The sequence below is a fragment of the Rissa tridactyla genome, chromosome 12 (genome assembly GCF_028500815.1).
Source record: "Rissa tridactyla isolate bRisTri1 chromosome 12, bRisTri1.patW.cur.20221130, whole genome shotgun sequence".
Taxonomy (NCBI): Eukaryota; Metazoa; Chordata; class Aves; order Charadriiformes; family Laridae; genus Rissa; species Rissa tridactyla.
Genome location: NC_071477.1, coordinates 11,689,715 through 11,703,040, shown reverse-complemented (window position 1 = coordinate 11,703,040; position 13,326 = coordinate 11,689,715). Strand labels below are relative to the sequence as shown.

The 13,326-nt window shown below is 55.1% G+C and overlaps 1 protein-coding gene across 1 annotated transcript; it reads left to right on the top strand.

The window, feature by feature from the left end:
• Positions 1-291: 291 nt before the first annotated feature.
• Positions 292-13,238, top strand: LPIN3 (lipin 3). The gene is made up of 20 exons (XM_054218363.1): positions 292-303; positions 3,229-3,429; positions 3,782-3,877; positions 4,675-4,910; positions 5,251-5,358; positions 5,802-5,922; positions 6,093-6,522; positions 7,341-7,440; positions 7,561-7,730; positions 7,813-7,906; positions 8,126-8,195; positions 8,794-8,886; positions 9,355-9,416; positions 9,690-9,819; positions 10,064-10,212; positions 10,377-10,463; positions 11,557-11,709; positions 11,984-12,095; positions 12,191-12,294; positions 12,422-13,238. Exons 2-20 carry the CDS (start codon positions 3,238-3,240, stop codon positions 12,564-12,566), a joined length of 2,652 nt encoding a protein of 883 aa, XP_054074338.1. The 5' UTR covers positions 292-303; positions 3,229-3,237; the 3' UTR covers positions 12,567-13,238.
• The last annotated feature ends 88 nt before the right edge of the window (positions 13,239-13,326 follow it).

The following is a 13,326-nucleotide window of genomic DNA, read 5'->3' as shown; positions in this document are numbered from 1 at the left end:
AAAGAAGGACTATCTTTGGAAATTCCAGCCTAGTGGGTTGGGCTGCGGTGGCTTTGGTGGGTTGGAGAAGGAGGGAGGAATGGTCTCCATCAGTGCCAGGCAGTTTGCAGCTCTGCCTGGAGCTGCTGGAGCAAACGAGATGATTGCAATGAGACATGGGAGCTGGTGGCAATAGGACACAGCTGCTCTCTGCAGGTGTCAGCAGCCTCCCCAGATCCGCCCTCCAGCCTCCCAGGAGCCCTCATAGGCTCATCAGGAGAGGTGTGGGTGCTGTTTGGGAGACGGGGCCCTCCCCTTGCTCAGGTGAGAGGAAGGAAGCAGCAGGGAGAGGAGGAGCTGAAGGTGAGTGAGCATTGCTGCTGGTAGAGAGCAGCTCTAGGAGCTCCTGGGATTTCTGGGCTGGTTGCCCCAGAGTTGAGGAGGTCCTGAGGTCCAGCAGCTGCTCAGGTAATGGGGAAGGTCCTGGACAGGTTGCAGCATGGGATGGATGGGGAACATGGATGTGCGGGGTGGGAAGGGTGTGCTGCTTGTGGGGTGGCCCAGCTTGCTGCCACTTAAGAGTGGAGCAGGCTGGTGTTAGCAAAATATCTGCTTTATTTTGTGAGGCTTTTTAGCTGGAGAGATGGATGTGGGCTGTGTTGCCTCCCTAGGGGAGCATTGCCTCATTTGCCATCCGCAAGAGCTGTATGGCAAAGGGCTGTGGTCCTGCTATTTCTGGGGCTGAGGGGTGGGGGTGCCCCATTCCTCTGTAGGGTTTATTTATTGAAGGTGTCCTGGTGTCCTTGGGGTGGCTTGAAAACACTTCCTCTTGTTCTGCCCGCCTATCAATCTATCTCCAGAGTGTAAGTTATTCTTTGTCTTCCTAATGGACCTGCTCCATCCATGGTGGGGCTGAGAGCTGCTACAAGTCCCAGCCCTTTTCCTCTCTTCCTTGCCTGTCTCCAGCTTTACTGGGTGAAGCCCACAGGGAGTTGAACTCACTGAAACTGTACCAGATCCGTCCTTTTCCTGCTGCTCTGAGCTCTGGGGCTGAGCGGGTCCCCTGCAGCCCATAGGCAGATAGATGCCTGGGGAGGGGGCAGCGGTGCATGAAGTCCCCCAGGGGACGCTGGCTCTGCAGAGGGGACATCACCCTGGCATGAGGCTCTCAGCAGCATGTTTCGCTGGGTGGCTGCAGGGCTGTGTTAAGCCCTTGCACCCTGTGATCAGTGTGAAGGCTCTGCTCAGCATGGGGCTGTTCCTGGGGGCTCTTTCCAAGCCCCCGCCCCAGACCCCATGGGATGCACAGGTTTATCTGCCTGGGATTTTGCCTATGAGCTTTGCAGGTCTGTCTCAATGTATACCCCAGCCAGAAGCATTGGGGCCAGCTGGATTGTTCCTTCTCTCTGAAACCCCTCTCCCTCTGCAGCGTGGAGCTCTCTCCCGTTTGCTGCCAGGCCCTGCAGTGCAGAAGGCAGCTGGAGGGCTGCCCGCACCGGCAGCGATGCCCAGGAAAGCTGGGCTCAGCAGGATAGCGGGTGGCCCCGTGACACCAGCCCTGCTCACAGCAGAGCTGATGGAGGCACCGAAACTTCGGGAGCTGGCTAGTGCTTCCCTGCCATCCCCCTCCCCCGGGGGGGATCTGGGCTTTGGGCTTATTCCAGTCTGTCAGGGAGAGGTGAGGGGGACGGGACATGGAGTGGGGACCGTGTCTCCCTACGCAACCCACCTTCCCGGAGGGATGTCTGGGAACAGGACGGGGCTGATCTTGTGCCAAACGGATCAGAGAGACCGAGTGCTTGCTGGGGCAGAGGGCTCATTGGGTGGCACCTGCTTGCCCTTGTCCCTTTGGGTAAGGAACCAACTCTCCCTGGCCGCCCCCTGGGTTGGGTGTGCACCAGGGCCTGTCCTGAGAGCCTCCAGGGACGCCATGCCATCGGCTGATCGTGCTGCCAGCACGAGAGGTTTCCTTTAGTTCATCCATGGTCCTTTTGAAGTGGTCGTCCTGTGCCCTCATCCTCTCCTTGGGGACAAGGTGGGGTGCAGAGCTGGCAGCTTGGGAAGCTGGGCTCAGCCTCTGCTGTGATGTGCTGACACGATGACCGTCATCCTGCTGATGCTGCTTGTCCTGCTGATGCCAAGTGCTGAGCAAATGGAGCAAGGGGGTCCTTTGGCCCTGGGGCTGGGACCAACATGCAGCACCCAGATATAGATCTACAAGAAAATGCTCCAGGGACTTCAATGTGTTGACCAGGAGGCTGCTGCCGGTGGTGGCCTGCAGGAAGGGGGAGCTGCACGAGAGAGCCATTTGGAGTGTGTGGCTGGAGGCATGGCTGCGCTGTGAGCTCCAGCGTGGACCATGCCAATCTCTGTCTTTGTAGCCATGCCTCTCCTCCAGCACGGTGGAGGGGAATTGTCTCCAGTCGGGGAGCGAGCAGCTGGAGGCCGTGAGCGAGCGAGGGAGGGGATGAGCAGGAAGCAGGCGAGGATTTCCTTCTGCCTGTTCTTGCTAATGAAAACCAGGAGCTGTGCAACCTCGGAATGCAGCAGTGCCTTGTGAAAACGGCATGGCAGAGCTGTGCGGGTGGCCGCCGGGCGGCATGGCCCCTTCGCTGGCATTCCCTGGGAAGGTGGATGATGGTGGCAGGGGCCAAAGCATGGAGACCAGGGAGTTCTGGCTTTAACAAGGGCCGTGTATGGCCGATTCAGCAATGCCAAGGTGGGATGCCTTCCCCTCCGAGTGGGAAATATTAGGTTTGGGCTTTGTTCAAAGTGAGCATGTGGTGTATGCAGCAGGTCCTCAGAGTTCTGCCCTGGGTAGTGGGGTGGTTTTTTTTTTGAGGACGGCGCAGGGCAGGAGGTCTCCTGCCAAGCAGATTCTTGTTTGAACGGGATGTTGACAGCTTGATTGCAAAATGTTGCTGTTGAGGTAGTATCTGCCCTCCCATGAGGCAAATGTGATGGTGCACCCCAATGGCAAAGGTGCCTCCTCGAAGCTGGACACAACAACTAGCGTTCTGGCTTCTGTCCTGTCTGCTGGTGCTTGCAGATGCCCTGGCTGATGTCCATCAAGGCCCTTCATGTGTTTGCCTCAGTTTCCCTAGAGGCTGACCTGTCCCCGTAATGAGGGGGACAGGTCATTTCACAGTTCGCAGCTGTGAAATTACTCTCCTGGAGTAAGGTCACATTGCATTTAGCTGCTGGAGCCCTTTTTCCCCACCTGAGCCTATTCCTGTCTCTCACTTGCAGTCTCAAACAATGAACTATGTGGGGCAGCTGGCTGAGACCGTCTTTGTCACGGTGAAGGAGCTGTACCGGGGTCTGAACCCTGCCACCCTGACGGGCTGCATCGATGTGGTCGTGGTGAGGCAGCCCGATAATTCCTTCCAGTGCTCTCCATTTCACGTGCGCTTTGGGAAGCTGGGGGTGCTGCGCTCCAAGGAGAAGGTGGTAAGTGGTGCCTGCCCTGGGACTATGCTTCCTCTCTGGGGTCTCCAGACCTAGGATCTTCCATAACCTACAGGTTATGCGAGAACTTTGTTTGAAGAGAATGGGAGCCCTGCTGAAAGGGATGCTTGCCAATTTTTGGAGGGGATGCCCCCAAATGGAACCCTTCCTCTTCCAGGGAGGACTGTGTTTCCCAGGAAAATTGGGAAGTAATTGGGAAGTCCCTTGCCTCAAACGCTGGGTGTTTGTCAGCCCTGTGAGCTATCCCAATTTGTCCCTTCCCTGGGGAAGTGCTTTCCTGTACACTGATGGGTGGGTGGGTTCAGATGGACAGGCTTCTTCTGCCTCTTGACAGGTTGACATTGAAATTAATGGGGAGCCTGTGGACCTGCACATGAAGCTGGGCGACAATGGAGAGGCCTTCTTCGTTCAGGAGTCGGAGGAAAACGAGGTTGGTCATGAAGAGGTGCTGCTGGTCTGTGTCTTCCTGTGACCACCTGGAAGTCCAGGCTTGAGGTGGAAGGACCAGGTTTGGACCGCTCTTCTTCCCCAGGGTGACTCTGTTATGCCCTGTGAAGTTCTATGTGTCTGGAAAGGTTCCTACTTGAAGGACCTTGCAACCCGTGTGGAGGATCTGAGCACTGGAGCACCCTGAGGGAGCATTAGACAAAATATCTGCATCTCAAACCGTCCTCCATCAATGGGCATGGCTGCTGGCCAGCCAGGCAGATATCTTGGAACTTGGCCTCTTGAGGGATCTTGTGACAGGGATGAGAGCAAGCCAGATGCTGTGGCAGGCTGCCCGCTCTACTGGGAAGCGGGATGAGACTAGTTGTGGCTTTCAGAAATCTCAGCAGCTCTCTCCCAGGCTGACTTGTGGTTGCTGCTAGCTTGGGCTGGGTTTGAGAGCAAGGAGACGGCTCTGGAGCAGAATCCCATTTGCAGCCTTTGTAATTCTGGTCTCATGGTGCCATCTCCTGCCTGCCTCTCCTTGCCTGTGTTAAAGATGCCTTTAGCTAGTGGCTGGATAACCCTGGGGTTTTTTCTGTTGTTTTTATTTATTTTTTTACTCGCATATTGCATGTACAAAGCCTTTCCTTTTTGGGTCTAGCAACAAAACCATCCCCAAGAAGAGGGCTTGGTGGTGTTGGTTGTGACAGTGGCGTATGTTGCATAGACGAGAGGCATGAGTTGCCAGGCTGGAAAAGAGGGTACTGGAGCTGATGGGCTTTTCCATCCCTCTTGCAGGGCAGCATTCCCTCCCGCCTCTGCACGTCTCCCATCCCCAGGGAGGAGAGCCTGGAGGATGCCGCTCAGCCCTCTCATGGGCAGGAGACCTCCGGTGCTGAAGTGACTCTGCGCAAGAGGAGGCGACGTAGAAGGAAGCCCAAGCGGAAGGAGGTGTTGGACTCGGAGTTAGAAGGCTGCAAGGAGACCAAAAGCGAGATGTCCATGGAGGAGCCATGCAAGCTGCCAGCCCCCAAGTGAGTGGCTGGGTCTGGGCCAGGTGATCACAGAATTGTAGGGGTTGGAAGGGACCTTTGGAGATTGCCTAGTCCAAGCCCCCTGCCAAAACATGTTCACCTAGATCAGGTTGAACAGGAACGCATCCAGGTGGGTTGCATGATGTGGTGGGTAAAGCCTGTAGGTTCGCTTGGTGATGCCCAACAGTACTGAAACGTGCGGATAGTGTTTTGAGTTGGAGCCCAGCCTCCTGCGGGGTAGAAAGCCAGTGGGAATGGTGAAGGTTGGGTATTGCCAGCTTTCCAGGCAAGGAGGCTGGTGCCTGAGTGTAACATAACAGACCTCTTTCCTCTTTTGCAGTGATTCGGTGTATTTCTCCTTTGCTGATCTCCCTGAAGAAGAAACCAGGTCACTGCAATCCCCAGAGATGCACCCTTATTCTGATGGAGAGCTGACCTCCATGGACAGGTAATGAGCAGAGCCAAGGCGATCTGCTTGGCTTTGGTGAGAGCAGGGGATGTGCCTTGTGGCTGGGAAGGTGGTAAGGAAAAGGGATTTTGGGGTGTCAGGAGAGGAGGGCTTTCCTGGCCTGATATGGTGTGGCTGGAGGAAAGCTTGGAGCCAATGAGGGACAATTCTGGCCACGGTCACAGATGCAAGAAACCTGCATGCACTGGGCTCTCCCGCCTCTGCTGCTGAGCTGCTTCTGGACAGTTGGTGGCACAGCGCTTTGCTTCCCTGGGCCTCAGCTCCCCGTAGGTCTTGCTCATTTGTAAATGATCTTATAGGGCAGAACTGACTCTATGGGAAACCAGCCTTACAGGGTTCTTGGCCCTAAATGTCCTTGCAGTGATAGGAAAGCATGGGGCTGTAGGGTAGATGAGGTCCAACATTCCCTTCTCTTCTTGTAGCCCCACCCTGAGCCATCCATCTTCTCCCAAAAGTGACTCTGAGCTGGAGATCAGACCACAGGAGAGTTTTGCTCTAGGGGCTGAATCCCATGTGCAGTGGACCTGGGGAAGACTCCCTCAGGTGAGTCCCTGCTCTTGCTCTTCTCTAGCAGTTGGTGGGAAGGGGGTGTCTGAAAGGCCTGCAGAAAGTGGAGGAGGCTGTGGCCAGGCAGCCTTAGAGGAGTTGTCCTCTTCTGCCTGATGCTTTGGGCAACTTCCCATCCTCAAACCTGTTGTTCTGCTTTCTTTGAGGTGAATAAATCAGAACGAGTTGAACCAGCCAAGTCCACAAAGACCTTTGCTTCTGCAGCAGCTCCTGTCTCTGTGACACCAGTCCCAGTGGATGAGGCAACCGATCTTGTTGCCACCTGTGAAGGTCTGGGAGGAAGTCCAAGCCCAGCGGGACACCAGGGTGCGCTTTGTTCCTCCGCTGTGTCTGTTGTTGAACCAACACTCGCAATGTGGGATGGGAATGGCCGCCTCAGGCTGAAGGACGTCCCCAGTGCTGTGGGGACAGAGAGCTTGTTGGAGGCCTCCTCAGCCCCACAAGAGAAACAGGAGGAAGGTGTGAGTGTTGTGCCAGAGGTTCAGCCAGATGTGGAGGCCTTTGAGGGAGCTGCTGCCCTCATGCAGGTGGGCTCAGAGGGCCCTGAGCCCCAGATGGAAAGCCAGAGGAGACAAGGTAAGTGGGTGACTGGTGCTGCTGGAAGCAGTATTTGTGCCCAGAGATGCATCTGACTTGGATGTGGGGCTGGGTTGTTCATTCAGTGTAACTCCCTCATGACCGCCCTGGGTGTTCAAGATGTGACATGTTTGCTTTGCCTTCTCCGTGTGCTACCAGCTTCTCTGCTTTGAAGACATGTTCCTCAGTTTTTCTCCTCTCAGTGACCATGCAGCTCCTCCGGAAGTCTTTCTTGTCTTACATTTCCAGAAGTCCATCCTTGAATGTCTCTGCTTTTGCGTGCTTAGAAGATTTCTCAGCAGTGTAGACCATGCCTTAAGTTGAAGGCAGCACCTGGCCTGGCTTGTGTCTTCATCCTGAGCATGCCAAGTCAGGTGGAAAATTGCTCTGTCAAGGGATGCTTTGCTCTGTGTATTTAAGGACTTCTATATTGTTATCTGTCCTAACCAACCTTATTCTTCCAGCCAGCGTGAATTCAGAAAAAAATTGTCTCCCTAAAGAGAGACACTTGGGATTTCTCGTTGTACAAAGAGGTTGTTACCTTGTGTGGTGCTAACTTCAAATGGCACCTGCAGATTGTCATGGCAGGACTTTCCCCTGTCCTTTGTGTCCTCTTGGCAAGTGGTCTCATGCTAGTGCAGGTGTCTTGAGGTGCTTCTGTTGCTGTTGATTTAAGGCAGGTTTTCAAGTCGGAAAAGAGACGCCCTCTTTATATGAGATACGAATATGATAGAGGAAATGCTGTTAGCTTTCTCAACAGTTGAGATGGTTGGAAAGGTGATTCAGCTAAGCTCTCTCCCTTCTGTCTGTGCATTGAGGATCCATCAAAAGAAGTCCTCACTTGGGTCCCAGTGATGTTTACCTGGAAGACCTCTCCAACCTGGATGAGAAGCAGGTGGCTCTCTATTTCCCCAGGAGGTATGGGTTGCCCCAGCTGGCTAAGCTCAGACCTTCTTGAGCAATTCCCTTACAGCAAAGGGTGGAGGTATGTCTAAAGCTATTGCCTGATGGTGCCGCTGTTTCTTCTCTTGCTGGTAGTGACACAGAGCTGAGTTCAAAGCCTATGGCAGACCCCAGCAATCCTCTGCGTGTCCAGCTGCCCTCTGACTTGCCTGCCGACAGACCCGCGGAGTCCATGCCTGACTTGATGCCTACAATTGCCCTGTCGCTGTGCGGAGGCCTGGGGGGCAGCAGGCAGATCTCCTATGGTAGGTGGGAGAAGAGGGGGAATCTGCTGTCCTGTAAGCCATTATATACACCAATGGCATGACACAGCCTCTGTCCCACCAGAGAAGTTCATGGAGCACATGGTCTCCTACCAGCAGTTTGCTGAGAATCCAGGACTCATCGATGACCCGAACCTGGTGATACTGATCAACAAGAAGTGAGTGGCCTGCTCTTCCTGCTGTTTCATCCCACGGCGATCAGTGTGGCCTCTTTGTCCCTACGGAAACACTCCTGTAGGAGTATGACTCCAACCCAGACAATGGTTATGTTGCACTAGTTGTGGGCGGGGACTTCCTGGCCACGCTGCAGCATGGTGATCTGGAGGCAGTCCTTGCTCCAGGGGTGGTGACGTTTCCATCCCTCTTGCTTCTTCCAGGTATTACAACTGGGCAGTGGCAGCTCCCATGATCCTGTCCCTGCAGGCTTTCCAGAAGAACATTCCTGAGGTCAGTGGCACAAGAGGTTTACTGGCTGTGTCTCTCAGCAGGGCTCGAAGAGTGCAGTGGGGATGAAAGATGCCAAGCTGGGACTTTGCTGGCAGTTTGGGGCACACCTGAACATTGCTCCAGCTCACAAACCCTGAGGTCTGTCCTTTCCCATAGAAGGTACCTCAGGGTGGCCTTTAGGTACCTGTGTACCACTGATGCCTGGAGACCAGAGATTTCCTTGTCAAAAATCTCCTATTCTGATGGTTGTATCTGTGCAAGGCTGGCCACAGCCAGGGACCCTGACAGTCTGGAGAATTTGGAATTGCATGAGCCTGCTCCAGGGCTCTCTAAACCTGGGTTGGGATTGTATGGAATAAGGTATCCAGTTTTGATTTGTGTTTTTTTTTTTTTTTTCAAGCTGCACGAAGGGAATAAGTCGTTTTACCCTTCACCCCAAAATTATCTCAGCTCACGGTGTGGCAGGTGTCACACGTGTTATCCTGTGCGTAATTTTGCAGAGGAAACCCTGCCTGGACAAGGGTCTCCTTAGCCTGTAGGCAGCTGAGCCTCTCTGGGATGAGGACTGACTTCATCCCATCTTCTGCCATGTTTACAGAGCACCATCGACCGACTGGTGAAGGAGAAGATGCCCAAGAAAGGCAGCAGGTGGTGGTTCTCCTGGAGGAGGAGAGAATTCCCAGCAGAGGAGGTGTTTGCAGTGGCGGCTGTGACAACAGCGTCCCCAGGGCATGGGAGTCATTCCGGTGGCTGGCAGGGGTGGGGGTAGGACAGCAGCAGGGTCCTGGGGATGGCCTGAGGCTGAGTAGGAGAGTGCCCAGAAGGACTTGGTGGCAAGTTGGCTTCTGAAGGCTGTTGCTGTCCCCTCAGGTCTATTAATGTCTGAGCACCATTAAGCAATATTACCAACAACTGGTAATGCAGTAAAGTGGACCTTTTGCTCCTCATGCCACAGCCCAGGCACCACATGTGCTTGCCGATCTCCCTGCCCCACCACAGCACCAGGTTGTGGTGCCTCTTCTATGGGGCAAGGTCCTTGTGAAGGCAGGGGGATGCATTGCCACCTCTTTTCTGGTATCGCTGCTCCCAAGGGACAGCAAAGCAAAGCAGCTCCTGCCCTTGGTGCTGAGGTGCTAATGACACCACTTTCTGCCTGCAGCAGCAGTCGAGGCCAGGGAAAGCCAACGTGGGGACGCTGCAGCATGTCTCTGCTCAGCAGAGGTGAGTGCCTCCCTCCCAGGTTGCCTTTAGGAGTCTATGTGTGCTCTCGATCTCTTCTCCTCCCAAATGACCGCTTATTCCCAAGTCTACCTAATGTATGAGGGCAGAAAGCTCTGTTTAAGGCTCTGGCTGACCCCAGTCTGGGCAAGCTCCTCCATGGCTGTTTCCTGGTGGGTGGGTTGTCCTGGGTCCCCTCCAGATATCACCTGGTACTCACAAGTAAAGCCATGGTCTGCGGAGTAAAGCCAACATGCTCTTCCCTCCCTTGTGTAGGCAGGAGGAGTTGGTGTCATCCAGTGACGATGAGCCCCTGCCCCCTGGGGATGTGTTAGCAGTGGATACCCCTGCACAGAAATCTCAGCCAACCTACAAGAAATCCCTGCGACTCTCCTCTGAACAAATCGTATGTACTTTACTCCTCCTTCACTGCCTGCTTGTGTGTGTAGGGGTAAGACAACCCTTAAACAGGGATTTCTCCACTCCTGACCTCATGGTTTTTATAGGGCATCCAAATATTTTGCCCTGGGTGGCTACCCTGTAGAGGCTTGGGGTCTCTGGTCTGGCCAGAGGACAGTCTGGCCTTTGGCAAACCTTGGACTGGTGTGAATTGGTGTTGGTGTACCACTTTTGTTCCCCCTCTGTCACAGGGAAGGCTGAACCTGCAGGATGGCCCCAATGAGGTGGCATTCAGCGTAACAACTCAGTACCAGGGCACGTGCCGCTGTGAGGCCACCATCTACCTGTGGAATTGGGATGACAAGGTGGTGATCTCGGACATCGATGGCACCATCACCAAGTAAGGGGACTTTCTCCCACCCCACATTCCTGTTCCACCCCCCTCTGTTAGGGGAAAGTGTCCTTTCAAGGCTTGCGTAAGCAGCCAGGAGGGACCACAAACCACATCATCTTCTGGATACCCACCAGGCTGGATCAGCCTAACCTGGTCTCCTTTCCTTCTAGGTCGGATGCTCTTGGGCACATCTTGCCACATCTGGGGAAAGACTGGACTCATCACGGGATTGCTAAGCTCTTCCACAAAATCCATATGTAGGTATCGGATCAACTGAGGCTAAGGGGAGGTGGGAGGATGATGGAGCGGCTGAGTGGAGGCTGGAGTCAGGGCTCCTTACTGATGCCGGCCAAAATAGCCTGACTTTCTCCTATCAGTGATGTTTGATGCTTGCTGTGCTGTCTAGATGATGATGTGGAGTGAAAGCAGGGACCTCCCCTGGGAGCAGATGCTTGCGTTGCCTTCCCTTGGAGGAGCGCATGTCGGTGGAGGCTTTGCTGGGGAGATGCATCTGGGCACTGAAGCAGATGGGATCACACCAGATCACACTCGAGGGGCTGAGGGCACAGCTGAATGCCTTTGGGTGGCTGTGCAGCAGTGGGGGGGGGGTCCACCCCGCGCTCACAGCCCCGTGGACCGGTGCCGGTTGCCTCTCTGGGTGCCCGGCTACCGCTCCCCGTACCCCCGGGGGGCCGACGCGCCCCGCGGAGCCGTGCTGTCCCCGCACCCGGCGGAGCCCGGCCTTCAGCTCCGTCCCTGGCACCTGTGGCCACTAAGAGGCACTGTGGGCCCGCGGATGGCTCGTCCCGGCCGCGGGAGGGGGACGACACGCACACGGGGCTCCCGTTCCCCGGGTGGCCGCGGGACTGGGGCCGCCGTCGGCGGCACTTCGGCTGCCTCCTGCCGCCTCGGACCCCGCAAAAGCACCTGACCCCCCCCACTCGAGTTGGCCACCCAGCCCTGCTGGCTGCCTGGGGGTCTGCAGGGGCTGTGGCCAGCCACATGCAGCCTGCAAGGGTGTGACAAAGGCTGAGGATCCCATCGGGTGCGTGGGTACCCAGGAGCAAGGAGTGCTTTGCTGGGACGGGTGTGCGGATGTTGGGAAGGGCCTGGAGGGTGGTACGGGGTCCCCCTCCAGCACTGGTCCCTAGCAGTGGGGTGGATGGGGATGTGTTTTAGCCTGGGTCTTCTCCGGGCAAGTGGGTCGCGTTGGTTATGAAGCTGTCTTGCTTGCTGAAGGTGTGAACTTCAGCCAAGTATTCAGCCTCCTTTTTCCTCCTCCTCGGAGTGGGAGTGGGAGGACACCTTGTCCAGGGCACAGCTCAGAGGGGTTCCCTCTGCTTGCTCTAGGAATGGCTACAAGTTCCTCTACTGCTCAGCCAGAGCGATTGGCATGGCGCATATCACCAAAGGCTACCTCAAATGGGTCAACGAGCAAGGCTGTGCCCTCCCCAAGGGCCCCATCCTGCTCGCCCCCAGCAGCCTCTTCTCTGCCTTCCACAGGTACTGTGTCCTCTCCTCCTCCCCAGCCCTGCACCCCCTGTGTCCCTGGGGACGGCACCCCCCCTCCCCAGCTTGATGCTGAGGGATGTCTCAGCCTTAAACAGGTTCTGGCCTCCTTGGTGCAGGATGCTTTTCATGAGAGGCAGCAGGAGAACTTCGTGGTGAAGCTCTGACAATGCACAAAAATCGCTTTTGCCCTTCAAATCACTTTGAAGGTAGTCCTGGCCGGCTGCTGCCACTGACTTCTGCTCTGTGCGTGTGTCTTGTGCTGCAGGGAGGTGATTGAGAAGAAGCCAGAGGTGTTCAAGATCGCCTGCTTGATGGACATCCAAAAACTGTTTGCCGCAAAGCTGCCCTTCTACGCAGCCTTTGGGAACAGAGCCAATGTGAGCGGGCCTCCTGGGGAGGAGGGAGGGCTCAGGCTGGGGTGGTGGTGATGCCTTCCTGCAGCTCTCACACCTTGCTGGCCTTCCTTGGTTAGGACGTCTATGCCTATAAGCAAGTGGGGCTGCCCGAGAGCCGCATATTCACGGTCAACCCTAAGGGAGAGCTGATCCAGGAGCTCACAAAGAACCACAAGTCAACGTGAGTGATCTGCCTGTTCCTTGCCACCTCTGGGTTAACCTGGCTTTAACCCAGAGAAGCATTTATGGGGTAGAAAAGCAAAAAAAAAAAAAAAACAAGTCAATGCAACTTCTTTCTTCCCCCATAGGTACGAGCGGCTGTCAGAGCTGGTGGAGCTGATCTTCCCTCCCTTGGGACAGAGCGGGAGCATGGCTCTGGCATGTCCCGAGTACAGCCACTTTGCCTACTGGAGATCTCCCCTGCCTGTTGTTGACTTGAATGTCTTCTCCTGACACTATTACCTTGTGGAGACCTGACCCAGGGCTCTCCTGGGCCGCCTCTGCCAGGACTGGATGCTCCTGATGCATCTCCTCCTCCCTGTTTGCTGCTCAGGCATTTTGCACTTCTAATACGGGTCATATTCTGCACTAGAAACACCACTTCTCAGGGGGTCAAAGGGGGGGGTAAGAGGGAGCTCTGACTCCACAAAAACTCTATTTACTACACTGAAATTCCTGTAAGCTGGGTCTCTTCTTAATGTTCTTAACACCTTTAAAACCTGGCTCGTTCTTAAAGGTGGTAGTGGGTCACTGTCTTATTTATTGATGAGCCTCTAACATAGCTATTGTTACCTCCAGTATGAGCAGTGTTCCCAGACACTCTGGCTACCTGTAGTTTGGTAGCTGATGGAGTGAAGCTGTCCTGTGGCTTAACAACTCGTTAAGGTGGATGGACGCTGCTGGGGTTTTGAGTGTTCTTCACAAGTAGCAATAATTAATAAATAGCGCCTTAATCCAAGCTGCCTCTTGTCTGCTGTGCATGGAAGAGGGATCCAGGCTCAGTGTCCTTTTACAAATGCGGTTGGGTTTATCCTGCTGAAGTGCTCTGCGACCTCGTAGTTGTAATTATATAAAGTAAGACAGGCAGGAGCATTGCTGGGCTCCTTCCCCCGGTCTGGCATCCACTTCTCCTCCCGTGAGCACTGTGTTTGAGTGTAAATCACATCGTCTTTGTCTGCCTGCCCCCTCTTCTTCTCTAAACCCCCATCCTCTA

What these genes read in the sequence shown, in the direction of transcription:
- LPIN3 (XM_054218363.1), top strand. Translation starts at nt 3,238, where the DNA reads ATGAACTATGTGGGGCAGCTGGCTGAGACCGTCTTTGTCACGGTGAAG. An exon ending in GAGCTGACCTCCATGGACAG is followed by an intron (nt 5,359 to 5,801) that starts GTAATGAGCAGA and finishes CTCTTCTTGTAG; the next exon opens with CCCCACCCTGAGCCATCCAT. An exon ending in CTCTTCTCTGCCTTCCACAG is followed by an intron (nt 11,710 to 11,983) that starts GTACTGTGTCCT and finishes CTTGTGCTGCAG; the next exon opens with GGAGGTGATTGAGAAGAAGC.